A 20,384-nucleotide genomic window follows, 5' to 3' on the forward strand; every position below is an offset into this window, starting at 1 on the left:
TGTTTCGGAAATGTCGGTTGACAAAAATTACATGGACTGTAGCACATGAAAATTAACAAAATTTGCGTTTACCAACTATGGGGCTCATTAAAACTTGAAAATGCGCCCGTTTTTTCGGCGGGACAAACTAGATACATTGCCAACGTCTTAACGGACGTCCATGAAAATTTTTTGCCATTTTATTTCGGAAATGCCGGATCACAAAAATTACATGGATTATAGCACATGAAAATCAACAAAATCTGCGTTTACCAACTATGAGGCTCGTAAAAACTTGAAGATGCGCCCATTTTTAACGCGCGACAAACTAGATACATTGCCAACATCTTAACGGACGTCCATAAAAAATTTTGGCCATTTTATTTCGTGAATGCCGGATCACAAAGATTAAATGGACTATAGCATATGAAAATCAACAAAATTTTTGTTTACCAACTATGAGGCTCGTTAAAACTTGAAAATGCATCCGTTTTTCCTGCGGGACAAACTAGATACATTGCTAACGTTTTAACGGACGTCCACGAAAATTTTTGGCCATTTTTTTCGGGAGTGCCTGATCAAAAAAATTACATGGACTATAGCACATGAAAATCAACAATATCTGCGTTTACCAACTATGGAGCTCGTTAAAACTTGAAAATGCACCCGTTTTCCCCGCGGAGCAAACTAGATACATTGCCAAAGTCTAAATGGACGTCCATGAAAATTTTTTGTCATTTTGTTTCGGGAATGCCAAATGACAAAAATTACATGGACTATATCACATGAAAATAAACAAAATCTGCATTTACCGACTATGGGCTCATTAAAACTTGAAAATGTGTCCATTTTTCCTGCGGGACAAACTAGATACATTGTCAATACGAAGATCAATGAAAAATTTTGGCCATTTTGTTTCGGGAATGTCGGATCACAAAAATTACATGGACTATAGCACATGAAAATCAGCAAATCTACGTTTACCTGCTTTGGGCTCGTTTGAACTTGAAAATGCGTCCGTTTTTCCTGCGGGACAAACTAGATACATTGCCAACGTCTTATAGGACGTCCATGAAAATTTTTGGCCATTTTGTTAGGGGAATGTCGGATCACAAAAATTACATGGACTATAGCATATGAAAATTAATAAATCTGCGTTTACCAATTATGGGGCTCGTTAAAACTTGAAAATGCGCCCGTTTTTCCTGTAGGACGAACTATATACATTGCCAACGTCTTAACGGACGTCCATGAAAATTTTTGGCCATTTCATTTTGGAAATGCCGGATCACAAAAATTACATGGACTATAGCACATGAAAATCAATAAAATCTGCGTTTACAAACTATAGGGCTCATTAAAACTTGAAAATGCACCCGTTTTTCCCCGTGGAACAAACTAGATACATTGCCAACGTATTAACGAACGTCCATGAAATTTTTTTGCCATTTTGTTTCGGAAATGCCGGATCACAAAAATTACATGGACTATAACACATGAAAATCGGTAAATCTACGTTTTCCTGCTTTGGGACTCGTTTGAACTTGAAAATGCGTCCATTTTTCTCGCGAGACAAACTAGATACATTGACAACGTCTTAACGGACGTCCATAAAAATTTTGGCCATTTTATTTCGGGAATGCCGGATCACAAAAATTACATGGACTATAGCACATGAAAATCAATAAAATTTGTGTTTACCAACTATGGGGCTCTTTAAAACTTGAAAATGCGCTCGTTTTTCCCGTGGGACAAACTAGATACATTGCCAACGTCTTAACGGATGTCAATGAAAAATTTTGGCCATATTTTTTTGGGAATGCCGGATCACAAAAATTACATGGACTATAGCACATGAAAATCAACAAAATCTGCGTTTACAAACTATGGGGCTCATTAAAACTTTAAAATCCGCCTGTTTATCCCGCGGGACAAACTAGATACATTGCCAACGTCTAAACGGACGTCCATGAAAATTTTTGGCCATTTTTTTCGGGAATGCCGGATCACAAAAATTACATACACTATAGCACATGAAAATCAACAAATCTGCGTTTACCGACTATGGGGCTCGTTAAAACTTGAAAATGCGCTCGTTTTTCCCGCGGGACAAACTAGATACATTGCCAACGTCTTAACGGACATCTATAAAAAAATTTGGCCATTTTATTTCGAGAATGTCGGATCTCAAAAAATACATGGACTTTAGCACATGAAAATTGGCAAACTCTACGTTTACCAGCTTTGGGGATCGTTTTAACTTGAAAATGCGCCCTTTTTTCACGCGGGACAAGCTAGATACATTGTCAACGTCTTAACGGACGTCCATGAAAATTTTTGGTTATTTTGTTTCGAGAATGCCGGATCACAAAAATTACATAGACTATAGCATATGAAAATCGATAAATCTATGTTTACCTGCTTTGGGGCTCGTTTGAACTTTAAAATGCGTCTGTTTTTCCTTCGAGAATAACTGGATACATTGTCAACGTCATAACGGACGTCCATGAAAATTTTGGTCATTTCTTTTTGCGAATTCGAATCACAAAAATTCCATAAACTATAGCACACGAAAATCGATAAAATCAACGTTTACCTGCTCTTGGAATCGTTTGAACTTTAAAATGCGCTTGTTATCTCTTCGGGACGAACTAGATACATTGCTAATGTCTTAATGGACGTCCATGAAAAATTTCGGTCATTTCGTTTTGAAAATTTCGAATCACAAAAATTTCATGGACTATAACACACAAAAATTGAGATAATCTAGAATTTCTATTTCGTAACATATAAACTCCAAAATAAGCGATGTTTTCCTTTTGAAAACAATGAGTATCATTTCATAAGTTGTCGCTAGTGGATCTATAAATTTTAAGCTCAAGCATAGTCAGCTACACATATTTTGAAAATTTTATGGACTAATTAATGCACACAAAAAAACTGATAATCCCAAATATCTAATGTTGAAACATAAATTCTTATAAAATGATTCATGTTTCAAAAAAATGAGTATCATTTAATATATCGTTGCCAGTGGAGCCACAATATTTGAGCTTTGATTACACATATTTTTAAAATTCATGAACTTATTCACACAAAAATTGTGATAATTGTGAAATTCATGCATCACGACTAATAAACTTTAAAAATTGGTATTTACCTTTCAACAGTAATATGTGTATCATTTAATAGGTCTTCGTCAATGGACATACAAAATTGGACCTCATACGAAGTCGGTCACATATGTTATGAAAATTCATGGGGCTAATATAAACGAAAAACCTTGACAATTCTGAATTTGTATTTCGTAACATATAAACTTCAAAAGAAAGTGATTTTACCCTTTGAAAATCAATGAATTACTTAATAGGTTGTCACAAATGGATCAACAAAATTTGAGCTCAAATGGACTCGATCACACATATTCCAGAAAATTAATTGAGTGATATAAATGAAAATTGAGATAATCCAAAATTTCTATTTCATGACACATAAACACCAAAATAAGTGATATTTGCCTTTTCAAAATAATGAGTATCATTTAATAAGTCGTCGCCAATGAATCCATAAATTTTAAGTTCAAGCGGAGTCAGTCACACGTATTCTACAAAAATCATGGAACAATCAATGCACACAAAAAACCTAGAAAACCTCGAATTTTTAATCTTGTACATAAATTCTTAAAAATGATGTATGCCTTTCGAAAATAATAAGTATCATTTAATATATTTCGTTACTAATGAATGCACAAATTTAAGCTTAAACAAAGTCGGTCACGCATATTTTGAAAATTCATGAAGTAATACACACAAAAATTGTATATCATTTAATAGGTTGTCGTCAATGGTACATATTTTGGAAATTCATAAAGCTTGAGATAATCCTAAATTTCTGTTTCGTGAAACATAAACTCTACAAACAACAATACACGTCTTTCAAAAATAATGTGTTATAATTTTAATAGGTCGTCATGAATGAACTCATAAAAGTTGAGCTTAAACAGAGTCAGTCGTATGTAGTACTGAGAATTCATGAATTTATACACACAAATATAAATTTTCGTGAATTTTTATTTCGTGACACAATCTCCTAAAAGATCGACTTACACCATTAAAAAATAACGAGTATTATTTAATCTGTTGTCACTAATCGACCCGCAAAATTTGAGAATAAAGTGGAACGGTCATACATATTCCATAAAGTTAATGAACTATACCCACCGAAACTGAAATAATCGTGAATTTCTATTTTCTTACATATAAACTCCATAAAAAGCGATCTACACCTTTTGTAATTAATATGTATCATTTAATAGGTCTCTATCAATGGACCCACAAATTTGAGCTCAAATGGGCATATTTATATATAATTCAGAAAATTCATAAACTAATACACATACTAAAAAATTGAGATAATCTAAAAGTTCTATCTCGTAAAGTTCGTAACACATTAATTTTAAGAAAGTGACTAAATAATTAGAATCATATAATAGGTCATTCTCAATGAGCCCACATGATTTGAACTCAAAAGATTCAATACACATGAAAATTAAGATAATCGTGGACTCCTATTTTGTGATAGATAAATACCAAAAAGAAACATCTATCTTTAAAAAAATAAATGAGTATCATTTAAAAGATAGAAGCTAAACAGCCCATAAAATTTAGCTCAAACGGAGTCACATATTCTAAAAAATTCATGAATTTTAACACACAAAAAAATTAAGATAAACTTCAAAATATCAACGTAAATCTTTAAGATAATGAATAACATTTTAAGGTCATCACCAAAGGACCCATAAAATTTTAGCTCAAATGATGACAGTCACATATATTTCAAAAAATTCATAGACTATAATATACACAAAAATTTGAGATAATCATAATTTTTGCTTTGGGAAATAAACTCCAAAAATAAAATAATATGCACCTTTCAAATCTAAGAAGTGTCATTTAATATGTCTTAGTCAATGGACCTATAAAATTTGACCTCAAAAGAAATTGATTATACATATTTTATAAAATTATGGACCGATACATACGAAAAATTTGAGATAATCTTGAATTAAAGTTCCATGTCACATAAAATTCAAAAAAGCAGTGTTTGCCTTTCCAAAACAATAAATATCATCTAATAGGTCGTCATTAATGAACCAACTAAATTTGAGCTCAAACAGAATCGCCAACGCAAATTCAAAAAAATCATGAACTAATACATACGAAAAATTGATACAATTTTTAATCTATTCTATTTCATTTTAACTTACAAAAAAGAAAAAATGGTATCCGCCTTTAGAAAATAATGAGTATCATTCAATAGATCGTCGACAATGATCCCACAGAATTTGGACTCAAACGAAATCGATCACACGTATCATAGACAAATCATGAACTAATACCCATGAAAATTCTAGATTATCCTAAATTTTTATTTTGTTATACATACTACAAAAAATGACTTACAAAGTACATGGAGTATAAATTCATGGATTAATATAAATAAGAAGTTGAGATAATTTTTAGTATCTATTCGACACATAAACTCCATAAAAAAAAGGCTTAAATTTTGAAAATAATGAGTATCATTTAATTGGTAGCCACCAATTGACCCACAAAACTTAAAGCTCAAAAAAAGTTAGATTACATATTTTGGAAAATTATTGACTAATAAATAAGAAAATCGTAGATGATCTAGAATTCTAATTTCGTGCTATATAAACTATAAAAGAAAATGACATACGCCTAGCAAAAACAACAAGTATTATTTAATAAGTCATCACCAAAGGACTCACAAAATTTGAGCTCAAACAGAGTCTATCACACATAATTTTTACAAAATCATGAATTAATATACATAAAAAAAATCAAGATAATCATAAAAAAAAAAAATACATATAAAATCTATAAAGTGATGTATTCCTTTCAAAAATAATAAGTATCATTTAATATGTCATCATCAATACACCCACAAAACTTGAGTTCGAACAAAACCGATCACATATATTCCAAAATAAATTTATGAACTAATAATACACACAAAAATCGAAATTATTCAAAAAATCTAATTGGACATATACACCAATCTTAATCCATCAACCAAATTTCAAAAAATCTAACATATACTAATACACAAAAAAATAATTATCATAAATTTGCGTATTATCAGTTTCAACACTTTTATTCAGACATAGAAGTATCTACAAAATCAAGTTCAACACTTCCAAAAATATTTTTAAACACATGATGCTTCATCAATTACTTTTGATCAAATAATCCAAGGTGTTGTTAATCTAATCAATCTCAAAAGTAAAGAAATCAAATTCAACTAATAAAAACTTTTAGGAACAATAATCCCAATGGGAACTTAACATTGATTTATATTAATTGACCTAACCCCTGTACAAACAATATAATGTTATGCTCTTCAGCCAGAGGTGAAAAACATTAATCTTACTACTACAAACATAGTTCTACAGACATAAATTTTCACCAATTATCAAAGAATCTTCAAATCCCAGTTTTTCTCCATGTATAACATCCTCCGGATCCCGAGGTGTGCTTGCATCAGGACCCCAACAAATAGGCAAAACCCAAATGGTTTCCTGGGGGACTATAGCCTAAAACTTCAGTACATTCTCAAGGTAAGAAAGGCTACCTGGATTGGTTTTCATCATCTTCAACAATGTTGAATAGGAACTTTGGAAGGGATGCAATACGAGGAAGATGAAGGAGCAAGTCGCCAAAGGAGTCTATCCTTGGAATACTTGGTGTCGGCTTACTACCAACAGAATCGTTGGTGTTCTCTTTGTTATTTCCATCGTTCTCACATGCAGAAGAGCTACAAGCATCGTTAGATTGAACAGGTTTTTGCAGATGATTTTCTCCATTTAAATGGGGCTCGTGAGATGCGATAGGATCCTGCAAGAGGCAGCACAGAGAGTTGACTTTCTTCATGAGAGATTTCTCGTCTGAAGCTGGTGTACATTGAGTGTCGCTGAGCCACATCTGTGCAATGTCCTCCAGCATGCCCTTGCATTCTAAGGCCTCATCAGACTGCAAACTTCCAGAATTAATCTGTTGCGAAATGCAGATTTCAAAGTGGCTAACAAGATCAGTCATAGACATTGATGGCCGGAGTCCTGGCACCTTCAATTGCTCCAAGTTTCGCATCCTGTTAGAATCATACCCTATGCTGTTTGCATTGTCCCTAACAGCATGTGTATCCATCACTGAAGATCAGAAGAAAAAAATCAGTGACAAACTTTGGCATAACAGCTTCCATCATACAGAAGTAATCTACTACTGAATGTTAAGGGTAAATACAAACTCAGTATAAAGTATTCGAACATCATCAACTTCAACAGATGTGGAAGGGCATAACATGAAATGCTAGCTATCTAATTTCATTTATTGTCTTGCTCATCTCTCACCTCAGGAGCAGAAATTAGACAAATATGAACAGAGGAAAAGAAGATGGCACAAGTAGTCCACGAAGAAAAACTACATAGCGAAGAGGTGAGAAAAGAGGTTGAAGATGGAAATGGAATGATGGCACTAAACATGGTAGGGGTGGAGGAAAAGAGTAATGAAAGTCCAAGCACACAACTAATTATCGAATGTATGCATGTAAAATAGCCAGTATATAGAACATATATACCAGATAAGAGGCAAAAGTAGATGTGCATTGCACAAAGCTTAAATTATAGTAACGACTTCAAGCATGATTCTGACAAATGCAGCACAGAATCACTAATATAAAATCCCTTTTTGTTAGCTTTAGCATTCTTTTCCCACAATCTTCCTCAATTGCTGTACATTTTCCATAGAAAGATGCCTATCACGGTTGTAGAGCTTAGAATAGACAACCTAAGCACGGAATATTAAGAGCAGACAGGAAGCACTACTACCTGAGCTTGGAGAAGGGGCATCCCTAGACAAATGTTCAGGGGCTGCACCAAGGAGATCAGGTTGTTCAAAAGACACTGAAGATGACTGTGCTGCAGCAGGTGATGCTGCATCTTGGATGCTTGATAGTGGGGAACCCTTGCCAGAACCAACTGGATCTAAGCCATGGTCGTTCAATTCGTCAAGATTTTCAAATACAATAGCTTTAGTATCAAAATATGGAGATTCCAAGGCCAATTCAGGCTGTTTGCTCAGAGAATTGAGTCGCACATCACATTGGATCAATTTTTCATAATGCTTATTCAAGACACCAACTGGACACTGTAGAAAGTGTTGCCTATACAGATCAAAAGAGTTATTTAGCACAACAGTATTAGAAGCTAAACTACTGAACTATGGAATACATAAGGTGATTCAGTAATTCAATATTAGGTGCATTTTTAAGGTGGGAATCACACCCCACTGCTGATCTGGTTCCTCAATATATTGGTAACATTCAAATACAGGAGCCAAAATTCACAAGTTGATGACCCCTAACTTATTGCTTATCAGCTTATAAGCACTTTCAATTAGACCAAGTATTTTACTATCTAATACCTAACACTCAATTTTCTCTTTTAAGAAATTTAACTCACAACTCCCTCTTTGTAATTGATACTTCTTAAGTTCATATTTTTTGTAAATAATGTTAAGGACATACTCCGTCCATCCCAATTTATGTGATGTTGTTTGTCTGGGTATAAAGTTACATAAATAAATGACTATTGAAATTTGTGGTCTAAAATAAGTCATAGATATTAGTCTCGCTCTAAATCATCTCATAGAGGGTAAAATGGGTGTTCTAATGTTAAATTGTTACTAAATAGAGAAAAAATCATTTTAAGACAGACTTTGGTGGAAATTGGATAGCAAAGGTAGTTTCAAGGTGAACTCTGCATACAAGCTTTTGAACCAAGGAAATCTACAAAGACAACATTGGCCGTGGAAACATATATGGAAGATTAAAATCCCCTTCAAAGTTGTCTGTTTTACTTGGTTATTGACAAGAGAGGCTGTTTTGACACAAGAGAACCTCAAGAAGAGACCCTTGTGTTCCAGATGTTACCTTTGTGGTGAACAGATTGAGACAGTTAGCCATCTGTTTCTACAGTGCAGGACAACTACTCAGTTGTGGAGAATCTTTGTTAGCCTGAGGGGTATTAGTTGGGTCATGCCTAACAAAATAACTCATTTGCTATATAGTTGGGAGGAAGCAGGAGTAGGAGCTGCTGACAAAGACAGATGGAGGATTGTCCCGGCTTGTATCTGGTGGACAATATGGAAGGAAAGGAATTCAAGATGTTTTGAGAGCAAAAATTGTGATCTACAGATGATCAAACTAAATTGCGTTAGACTTTTTTGTTTCTGGTGTAAACAAATATACTTAGAGGACACTGACTCAATTATAGACATCCTAGGATCTTGTTACAAGTAGAGTCAGTTAGATGTCTTTTTGATTTTGATGTAAATAAGGTTTCAGTGCAACCCATGTACTGACTTGTCAATAAACACAACTGTTACCTTCTCAAAAAAAAAAAAAAAACCAAAAAGGGAAGGGAGACATGATGAAAATAATCTTGAAGGTGGTGGTTAGTACACAAGTATCCAGCATGTGAATAAAACAACATTTATTTAGGGACTAAATAGTGTCCTACAGTCGAGATAATACAAAATATTATTGGTCATTTCTTAACAGAAGTAAAGATTATTTACCTGTTCAAGCTAGCCTGTCCGCCAGTGAAATCTGAAGTCGCTTGCCATAGAGTATGTTTTCTGGGTTGTGGATTTGTCTCCTTGAAGAAAAGGGGCTGACGAGCCAACTGAATCACAGAAAACCATAAACTACAAACTGAAGATAGCACTACAATTTCTTACAAAACAAAAGAACTATAGCGCCAGTAAAACTAGAGTATCAGTATAATTGTTCTTTCAAACATTTATGGTGTTTCAATTCACAGGATGAAGTATTTTTGCTTAGGGAGGTTCTTTAATAGGACTTCATCAATAACTTCTTGCTAAGGAAAAAGAAGTATTCGATATGGTGAGAGTTGACCTTATACCTATCTGTTTGGTGCTGCTAATAAAAAAAATTTATACTAATACACTTAAGAAATTAGTTTAGAGAGAGCCCCCAAAAGCATGGCCTAGTGGTCAATGAAGTGGAGAGTCATGAGGTCCTTTCAAATCCCCAAGGAGACAAAAAACACTAGGTGATTGCTTCCCATATGCCCAAAGTCTTGGGGCAGAGTTGTCCAATAATTGTGCTGGTAGGAGTTCATAGATTCCCGTAGATTTAGTAGAGGTGCACCCAAGCTGGCCCTGGACACCAGTGTCATTAAAAAAAAAATAGGTTGGAAACTTATGCCTTACCACAAGAGTCAAACTGCCTGGACCATTCTCTGGACAGCTCGCCTTCAGCCCCATGATATCTGACCATTGAATCTCAATTTTACTCTTGAGCCCACCTTCAAGAATTTCCCAAACAAGCTTATGCTTAGCAAAGTAACACTTTGCCACCAAATCACCTTCATATCTAGATGCATACTAAAACGAAATAGAAAAATTAGTCAAAAGAAAATTATTCACAGATAATCTAATAACAAGGCACAAAGTTCAAGGCAATTACTTCCCAAGTCCCTATCCTTAAAAGTGATCCCGAAAAATTTGACGCCTTCAACTTGTCAGTTGCTACTGAAGTAGAAGCACCCTTTGTTCCCGTATTGCTTACAGAAGTAGGGTTTTCAGGTGCAGTGGAGGAAGCATTGTTTTGTGACAGCCTCATCGTGATTAAATCTAGCAAAGATGGACTCTTTCTCAATCTCAGACCTAAAGGACTTGGCTCATCAAGTGGATTGTATTCTGGAGGAGGAACAGGCAATTCATCATTTCCAGCATCCCACTGTTAAAAAAGCAGGAGATGAAGATAAGTAGCTGAAAATTGGAGTCCCACAGTCACAAGTCAACACAAATAAAAAACAAGAACAAAATAATAACCAGGAGACCAACTTAGCAAAGTCTGCAAACAAGCTTAAAAGATCATGGAAACTTGGATAACAACTTCATAAAAAAGATGAACACTTTCTTTCAGCTGGTTATCCTCCCCCCCCCACCCCACCCCAACCCCAGGTCTGTAGCACTATAGGATAAATCCTGTTGCATTTACTATTAAGTAGCTAAGATCTTATTCTCAATTCAAATACTAGACCAGTGTTTTGGGAAGCGAGAAGCGGAAAAAAGCGACGAGGGCTTGCTTCACAGAAGCGAGAAGCGAAGCGCGCGCTTTTTTAAAAAAAAGCGACATTTAGTATAAAAATAAAAAAATATTAAATAACTAAAAAGAGGTAATATAGTCTTAGATTGAAAGAAATTACTTAGGCAAAAATACTCACAAGTCATAACATATAAAGCAAAAAATCAAAAATATAATTAAATCACAAAGATTCAAACTCCTATTCTTCAACAAGATCCTCAAACTCTTCAAGTGCCATAACCAAGGGTTCTACTTGGTCATCGAGGTCTTCACGAGAAAAAGAAGGGCGGCAGCCAGCAGACTCAGTCGAGAGCTTCAGGAGAGAGAAGGGAAAGAAAGTCGCGAGGAGAGAAGGGAAAAAGAGTCGCGAGGAGAGAAGGGAAAGAAGAGTTGTGAGGAGAGAGAAGTTATATTTCAGATTTTTTTTAAAAAAAACCTATTTTTTTTAAAAAAAACCCTAATTGTCGCTTTTTTTATAAAAAGCGCGCTTTTTTGCGCTTTTTCCTCAGCGTCGCTTCTCGCTTCTTCCTCTGAAGCGAGTGCTTTTTTCAAATCGCCTCGCTTCAAGTTAAAAAAGCGCACATGGGTCGCCTCGCTTTGAAGCGCGCTTTTAACAACAGTGTACTAGACATCCTGAAAGAGTGGAGTATGGTCATCAATATGAGTTTTCACCATCCAACAAGCAAGAACTTAAGTATCTCAACAAGACATTAATAGCAGAACAAGTCCAGTAATTCAAATATGTCAGTACCGATATGACCACTTGCTTATTTAATAAACAGTCGCTTAACATATTGGATAATGGTGGAGACTCTTTCCCAAACCAAAAAGTCATTGATCAGTCATATATAACAGTAAAGCATGAAATCATATTCTTCCCCATCTGAAACATAAAAACTCCAAAAATAATGAGGGAATAATAGCTAAATTCTTAACAAAAAACCTATGAGCCACCCTCTAAATTAATGTCTTCCAAAATTCAATCTTGAAGTCGCGTCTTTGCTGGAACTCAAATAATGTACTCACTCCATTCACTTTTACTTTTACTTGTCCACTATACTAAAAATATAATTTCACTTTTACTTGTCACTTCTAGTAAGCATATCAAGAGCGAAACATCTTCTTTTCATGTTTTACCCTTGGCATTTACTATTTGTTAAACATTTCCCCATACCTAAGACTAAATATCAACTAATATGGGTATTATAGTAAAATATCCATATCAATCACTGTTTATCCTAGTGCAAAGTCCAATCTATACTAGTATATGGAGGGAGTACTTCCAAATTGCTCTTTGCCAAAAGATCTCCTTTTAACTTGGTGAAATATCAAAACATGATGGTCAAGAAAAGAGTCTCCTCTTTTTTCTTTTCTTTTTGTTTTCTGCGGTTCGGGCAATGCATATATAGCTAAGAAATGTGCAGACACCACAAACACAAACAGTTGCAAAATTATCCTGTTCATTATTTCTTACAAGAATCCATCACTAAAAGAATGTTAAACAGGTCATACTAATACGAAACAGCAATATCCTATATCCAAAACCAAACAGACTCATCCTACATTCAATAGTTGAACTTCAAATCAAATTACTACTAATAAATCCAAGGACGCGGCCTATTGGTTGGGCAGAGAACCATTTGTCCTAGTCTTGGCGCAATCTGACCCGAACATCACAGTTATTGAGATAAAAAAAGATCAAAATACTACTAATTCGCCATGCAGTCTAAACAGATCAACTAGAAAACACCCAACAAATTTTATTAACTCTCATAACTTCACAAAAACAATCAGAACTATTTCCTCATCTAAAATCACTCTCTTCCAAGCCACATTTCCAAGTCATAATAACAAGAATACACAATAACACCAAGCACCAATAAACAACAACATACCCGCTGTAATCCCACAAGTAATCCAGAGATAATAGAGTCAACGCAGACCTTAACATGGCTCAAAAACATCAATAAGCTAAACTACAAATACTTCCGATCCAGTAAAAAAAAATTCAAAATAAAACCTGATTAAAGCTTGAGGAACCCGAAGACGACTTTGATCGTTTAGTGAGAGGACCATGTTCATCTTCAAGAGGATCCTCAACCTCATATTTCACCGGAAACGACGCCATTCCCGACGACATCATCAACTCAACCATTAAAATCCCAAAAAAATCCAAAATAAATCCCAAAAAATGGATTTTGCTTGAACACGAAATTGAGATTCAGAGAATTCGAATCGAGGCCTAGGATTTTTTGGATTTGAATTTGTATTGTAAAATTGGAGAATCCAAAAACCCTAGGATTCAGAGAATTTGGGGATTTTTCTTTTTCTTAATGCGGCTATAAAAAATAGATAATAGAAAAATGGCGAAAATATATATAAGCAAAGAAAGCGAAGTCCAATAATTGACTCACACCTGAGAGGAAATGACTATTATGCCCTTGGAGGATTCGATATGCACTCGGAATCGTAAAATCGGGTCATATTTTTCGAGTTTTATCTAACTATTTTTAGGTTTTCTACAACTGAGTCTTAAGACGTTAGAGTGTTATTGTACGTAACTTCTATTCTTACTATCAAGAAGATTAAGAGGTTACTTTCGGTAGATTTCTGACGGAACGAATGATGAAAAGAGTAAACAGAAACAATAAACAAGTGTCGAAGCTAAAGAATAATCGATAATAATAGAAATATAAAAATAAAAAGAAGAATACTAAAACAAAAAGATACGACCCTAGTAATTGACGAAGCCACATTATATTTCCTCAGAAAAGAATGTTGTTTAGTTATGTTAAAAATTAAGTTTAAGTATTCATATATATATATATATATATATATTGATGTTATTTCTTATTTTTCACGTGTTTTTTTATACCTTCTATTAAAAAATTATCGTGATAAATTCATAATTTTAAACATACAATGCGTTCAATATTAAGAACCAGCAAATCTTTTAATAATTGAAAATTGAATTGACATAAATAAAGATATCAAATGGGATATAATATTCAATTGGATCGATTCAAAATTTTATATCGAAATTATTATCTTTATCCGAGTATCAAATGATAAAAATTAGAGTAAAATTCAAATAATGGACATTCTTGTAAATTCACCTTATATTATATATATATATATATATATATATATATATATATATATATATATATATATATATATATATATATATATGCGCACGTGACAGGTGGGCATAGAAATGGGGTCCACATTCGTGGTTGTTGGACCACACGTGTCAATGCTTTACACGTTTTCAATTATTATTTTTTCGTTAATTAGAAGAAAAAAAATAAGTTTATCGTATTAAATATTTTTTCTATAATGACATCTCATTATAATAGCTACAATGCGAGAATATATAATATTGTTATAAAAGAAATTTCACCATATTAATATTTAATATTGAGTAAATTTAATTATTATTATTTGTTTTATTTCTTCTTTTAAGAAAAGAATATATTCAGCTTTGATCCTTGATGAAATCATAACATATTGAAATTATAATATTAATTGAGAAACATAATCATAGTTTCATATAAATTAAAAATACCTGTTAGGTTACGTTTTTTTCTCGTTTTATTTTATGATAATCAGCCTTTTATGAAAAATACTTTAAGTTAAAACCATAAAATGAAATTTAATTTCATATTTAGAGGCTTAAATGTCTTGTTTTTCATAATTCGTCATTAAACTATTATCGACTCATAACAATTACATAAAATGATATAAGTTCATCTGAAATCCACGTAAATATATTTAACATGTGTTTACGTGAATGTAATAATAAAATAATGTATTATTTTTAAAAAAACTTTTCTTTTTATTTTTATGTCATTCTCCATTTTGAGTAATGAATTGACAGTTAGTGACTCCTTTTTTTGGCAATTATGATTGTTTTATATTTAATTATTTTTCATTTTTTTTAAAAAAAGGAAATATATGGATCCCAAAAATAATTTTATGCACTTTCAACTAATGAGGCTTTATAATTAGATTCTCCTAACTTTCTTAATAATAATATTTTTATATATATATATAGTCAATATATATAGAGATAAAAGAATATATAAAGAGTCACAATTATTTAAAAGGCACTATCCAAAGTAACCATTTGGATAATTTGGAAGATGATGTAGCATTTGATTTTCACATTATGCTTCGGAGTTTATCGAAAACAAATTTTTTATTTTAATAATAATTGAAATATTTTTAAAAATTAGTGACATATATTTCGAAACTCGAAAGGTTCAAACTCATAATGGACACCTAAACAAACAATTAACAACTTCACACTATCAAAGAAACTAGACTTCTTATTGATAATCGAAAAATCTCTGAAGGCCAACAAAGCATGGTTCGAAACTCATGATGTGTGCCTAATGGCACAAATATGAATCCTTATCTTTATAGTAAAACATAAATCATAATCACAATCTATGAACGCAAAGAATAGTCTACTAATACAGGTATCAAACACTGAAAAAGGAGAAATAACTGCGAAATAACTACCATACAAGGCAAGTTAAGAAAATAACTCACTTGCACAAAAAACTTACAAATTGATGTTGAAGAGTTTATAGTAAAACTTACACAAGGGAAAAAAGAAACAGAATTTACTGGTGCTTAACAAGTCTAAATGATATGAAAAATCATTAGTGCAAAGAACTTCAGATGGATTAAACTTGGAAAAGTGTATATCAAGCAATGGTGTTTCTTCATCCTCTACACAGAAAGAGAGAATCCCGTCGGGTTCTAGCAACTTGATGAAGAGTATGTTTCTAACTGCAGCTCGACCTACTTGGCTCGGTTTACCTTCAAGTAAGGCAATGCACCGATTACATTGTTGTAATCACTGCGGTCAACTTGTACCTGTGTAACACAAACATCATCTGATGAGTCATGTATCGTCGAAGAAAGAGTAGTACAAATCTTACGCCAAAAATTAGAGAGTTCATTCGCCAGAAAGTACACACACGTTCATCCTCGAGGTTTTTTGGCTTCAAGTTTCATCTGTTTTATCTTGTATCCCTTAAACCATGACTCATTCTATACTGCAATAAGAATAGCCTAGGCATTGATCTTAGGAAGGTAAGGTCTGATAGTTGGTAGCAAAGTAGCAACAAACTTTTATTTTTGGATAATCGTGATGTTTGGGCTAGCTTGCCCACACCTTGACTAATTCCACAGCGTACCGTTAAAGAAGTAATAGACTTCTTGGTTTGTTGCAGGACATTTTGGTGAATCACATAATCATAATGCAGCTGGAAAGGATTGACTGAATTGACAAGGGTAATAACTTTTTCAGGTGGGCAAGCAAAACTGTAGCTAACAAGTGACAAGGCATGACCGAGATTTGGCCGGTGGTATCATAAGTATGAGCAGATAAGTGGTGCGAATTTCGATGAAAGTATGAAGGAAAAGGCAATGCATAGGTTAGGTACTGGGAGAACCTGCAGATATGGATGAATCGAACAACATTTGAGAACATCTTTATCGAAAACAAGTGGTTTACCTTTCTAAAAAGGGGTGCCAACAGGGGTTTCTTTGCCATTTCTAGAAAGTGACATGCAACAAAATTACACAATCCCAAAATGCATGGTGGAAGAAAATACAACCATTTACATTGCATCAAAGATGCCAAAAACTAGAGGTAGACTCTGTATGACTATGATAAGAAAAAAACATCATTTTCTTGGCCGTTGGGCTGTTATAAGTAATTAACTTGTACTTGACAGCACACTTACAGGACCTGCTGGACAAATTATTGGGCAATCATGGAATCATCATATGAACTGTTCAGAACTATATTGAAAACAAGTATCTCACAAATGCGTAAATGACATTCTAACTCTCCTGATTAGTACTAAAACCATATGTAATTCCTCAATTTTCTAAGAAGAAAAAGTTCCTGCTCCTACTGGCTACGACTATGACATTTTTGTTTTACATATCCAAAAAAATAGTTGAAACAGGTCCAAATAAAGTAAAATGGATCACGAAGATCATATAGGCGACCCCAACTAGATTGGGATTTTGAGCATAGTTGTTGCTGTTATTGTATCCACAAAAATTAGTGAACAAATCATGTCAGCTTATGGCTAGCCAAATACCTAGGATTCTGCATCACTATCAGAAAAGCAAGCCTTATTTGGTACATAGGCATAGTCCTAAACCCAATTCAACAGTCATTTACAGAAGTGGTACTATTAACTGCCACCAAAATTAATACACTTAAGTTCTATATAAGCAGTGGGAAGAATTGCTCAGATACAGTGAATGAGGCTTACTTGGGTCGTGTTGTAAATGCGCTGGCTAAACCTATTGATGGTAGAGGTGAAATTTCCATCACAGTTTTTGTATCCCATTTGAGAGAGTTACAAGAAGTACTGCAATAGGAGTTCGAGTTGTTAATTCAGGCAATGGAAGAGCTTGGGGTTAGCTATATGGAATAGAAAGTATGCAGTCCTTTGAGTTAGCGATCAGTAGAGCATGTTCCTTCGGTAGGTGGACCGTGGATGTGAATGGCGCTTCAGCCTCTTGATTGTTAATACGGACCATTGGATCACATGAAGCTTGTACAAGTAAGTGAAGATAACTTCTTTGGCGTTTCTAATGTGTGGCACACTACACGGCCAGGAAGAATAGAAAAGGTTAACGGGTAAAGAGAATAACTCTAAAGGCTTTTCAACCTGCACACTCTATGAAGTAACATATGGGTAAAGAAACCAGACCCTTTTATCCAAATGAACCAGCTAATGGGAATTACCAATGGAGATTAAATTAAGTATATTTTCTCTTCACATCTCAAATATGCATATGAATATTAATAGAACATCAACGCTAGTCATACCATGTACTACATAATAATTTTTTGACACAAAAATGAGTTCTATATATAACCAAAAACTGAGTACATAGTTCTTTCCCTTCATTTGGAACTACAAACCAGCACTAGATATTTACACACAAAAAGGATGATTTCCCGTGGAATGCTTCACAAGTGTCAGCGTCTCTTTTCATTGTCTTATCAATACGATATAAAATCTGAGTCTCTTCCTAAATCCACTCATCACCATTACATTACAACAATTAATACACGTTTTTATGACTCTATAATTCCTCAAATATAAAGTAGGGATTATACATTCCATGTTCCGATTACTTGATATGCAAAAGTTGCACAACTTTGTTGGAAAAATGCACGTAAACTAGAACTCTTGCAAAATGCATTGTCGTTAAAACAATGTTCTGAAGATCATCCCCTGATTTCTACTTCAACGAATGAATTAAAAGTTGCATTCCCTATGAAATATAACATTATGGGACAATAACAGGATAAGATACAATTCTAAAATCTATTTAGGCGTTCGGAGTAGGTTTGACAAGAAAACTTATATCCCAGACTGATAACAAGCAAATAATTTAAATAAAGTTTTCACAATAGAATGTATGAGTTCTGAGAGAATGAAGGCAAACCGTTTTCGAGAGTCTGTTTTTCCTTTTGGTATTCTTCTTCCTAAGCAAATGCTGCTTCCCAGCTCTCCTCCTCATTATCTTCCCACTACCAGACACCTTAAACCTCTTTGCTGAAGCCTGAAAATTCCAAGATTATCACAAATTCAAACACCCAATTCACAATCCCTACAGAAAACCTCCACACTTTAATATCCGAACACACACAAAAAATAAAAGCAAACTTTACTTTGGGGGTGTTCATTTTCACAGTTTAGGTGAAAGACATAGAAAAAGTGAGCGTCCGAGCATCTAAATCCCCTTCACAAGTCATTTTCTCTCCACAGAGAATCTCCACATATACATATACACACATCAAATACAGTGAGAACCTAACCTACCAATAAGCCAATACTTGTGAACCGATAATACATAAAACCGAACCTACCACTGCACACCCCTATTCTTCATTCTGTCTCCTTAGGGACAGTTCAAACACTTTTTTTTCTTCCAAAATTGGGGGAAATGGATTTGGGAACTAACCCTCACCAACAATGTGAAAGTTCAGATAGTCAACCAACTTAGCTACTAAGATTCTCCTTAAATTTAAACAACCAGTTACAATTCCCATAGGAACCTGCACACATACCAAAACCCCTAGTGGGCAAAAAAGAAGCAAACTTTACTTTGTGGGTCTTCATTTTGTACCCTTTGGCGCACATCCTAACACTTCAATCACAATTCCCACATGAAACCTCCACAACAAACCTAACTCAAACACACACACAGAGACCAATAACAGTGAGAAAAATAGAAACTTTTGTACCCTTTGCCACACACTACAGTTAAAGAATGTGGATTATCACAAATTCAAACACCCAAATCAACAATTCCAACAGAAAACCTCCACACAAACCAAAACTCAAAACACACACTGACACGAACAGCAAAACCAGTGATAAAAATAGAATCTTTACCTTGTGGGTCTTCATTTTATACCCTTTATGGCACTCTACAGTCAATGTCTTTGAATTTCCATTAGTTGGTGTTGCAGCAATCGAAACTTTCTCGAAGACAATTGGGGCAAAACTTGATATGTTGCTTGAAGAACTGAGACTGAGTGATGTTTTCTTAGCAATTGATGGAATGTTAACAGAGGTGCGGCAAGTAAAACCTGTTGATTTTCTAGGGGAAAAGTTTAGAACTGTGGAGAATAGTGAAGTTGAAGATGAAGAAGCCATTGTTAGAGTCATTGAAGCTTTGTTTTCTTTGGTATATGGATAATGTGAGGATTGAAAATGGCTCTTTCTCTATCCTTTTGAGTACTTTTTTCTAAAAATTTTATAGACCTCAATTTAATTTTATGGAAATATAGTAAAGTACCCTTATTGTTTGTGAAATTACACTTTGATACACTCACGACGAATCAATTGATTTAATGTGTTATGTTTTTTTATGAGTCGAGAGAATTTAATTAGTAGCTTTACGACCGAATCACTTGATTTAATGTGTTATGTTTTTGATGAGTCACGAGGATTTAATTAGTAGCTTTAGAAACTTTTTCTAACCAATATGACTTCAATGTGATTTAATGTGTTATGTTTTTGATGAGTCACGAGGATTTAATTAGTAGCTTTAGAAACTTTTTCTAACCAATATGACTTCAATGAAATAAGCATAGTTTGGGATTATTAGATTTGAATTGAACTCTCCACTTGAGCGAATAGAAATTGAGATTTTAA

General features: G+C 33.9%; 2 protein-coding genes across 2 annotated transcripts; both read right to left on the minus strand.

Annotated features, from left to right (window-relative positions):
- Window positions 1–6,314: 6,314 nt before the first annotated feature.
- Window positions 6,315–13,533, minus strand: LOC101251694 (uncharacterized). Its single transcript, XM_004242574.5, has 6 exons — window positions 13,193–13,533; window positions 10,549–10,821; window positions 10,293–10,466; window positions 9,636–9,742; window positions 7,886–8,220; window positions 6,315–7,207 (listed from the first exon to the last, which is right to left on the minus strand). The coding sequence occupies exons 1-6, from the start codon at window positions 13,325–13,327 to the stop codon at window positions 6,630–6,632; spliced, it is 1,602 nt and encodes a 533-aa protein (XP_004242622.2). The 5' UTR covers window positions 13,328–13,533; the 3' UTR covers window positions 6,315–6,629.
- A 2,148-nt stretch (window positions 13,534–15,681) lies between these two features.
- On the minus strand, window positions 15,682–19,987 carry LOC101252000 (large ribosomal subunit protein bL35c). The gene is made up of 3 exons (XM_004242575.5): window positions 19,620–19,987; window positions 18,667–18,783; window positions 15,682–16,059 (listed from the first exon to the last, which is right to left on the minus strand). The coding sequence occupies exons 1-3, from the start codon at window positions 19,893–19,895 to the stop codon at window positions 15,985–15,987; spliced, it is 468 nt and encodes a 155-aa protein (XP_004242623.2). The 5' UTR covers window positions 19,896–19,987; the 3' UTR covers window positions 15,682–15,984.
- Window positions 19,988–20,384: the final 397 nt, after the last annotated feature.

Source organism: Solanum lycopersicum, chromosome 7 (assembly GCF_036512215.1).
Source record: "Solanum lycopersicum chromosome 7, SLM_r2.1".
Classification (NCBI taxonomy): domain Eukaryota; kingdom Viridiplantae; phylum Streptophyta; class Magnoliopsida; order Solanales; family Solanaceae; genus Solanum; species Solanum lycopersicum.

Bases quoted from the DNA above. Each gene is read 5' to 3' on its own strand.
- LOC101251694 (XM_004242574.5), bottom strand. From the start codon at position 13,327: ATGGTTGAGTTGATGATGTCGTCGGGAATGGCGTCGTTTCCGGTGAAA. The intron at 10,822-13,192 runs GTTTTATTTTGA...CTTTTTTAACAG, and splicing joins GTTCCTCAAGCTTTAATCAG to TGGGATGCTGGAAATGATGA. The intron at 10,467-10,548 runs GTAATTGCCTTG...ATTTCGTTTTAG, and splicing joins TAAGGATAGGGACTTGGGAA to TATGCATCTAGATATGAAGG.
- LOC101252000 (XM_004242575.5), bottom strand. From the start codon at position 19,895: ATGACTCTAACAATGGCTTCTTCATCTTCAACTTCACTATTCTCCACA. The intron at 18,784-19,619 runs GTAAAGATTCTA...TGGAATTTTCAG, and splicing joins ATAAAATGAAGACCCACAAG to GCTTCAGCAAAGAGGTTTAA. The intron at 16,060-18,666 runs GTTTGCCTTCAT...TGTGTTACACAG, and splicing joins AAAACAGACTCTCGAAAACG to GTACAAGTTGACCGCAGTGA.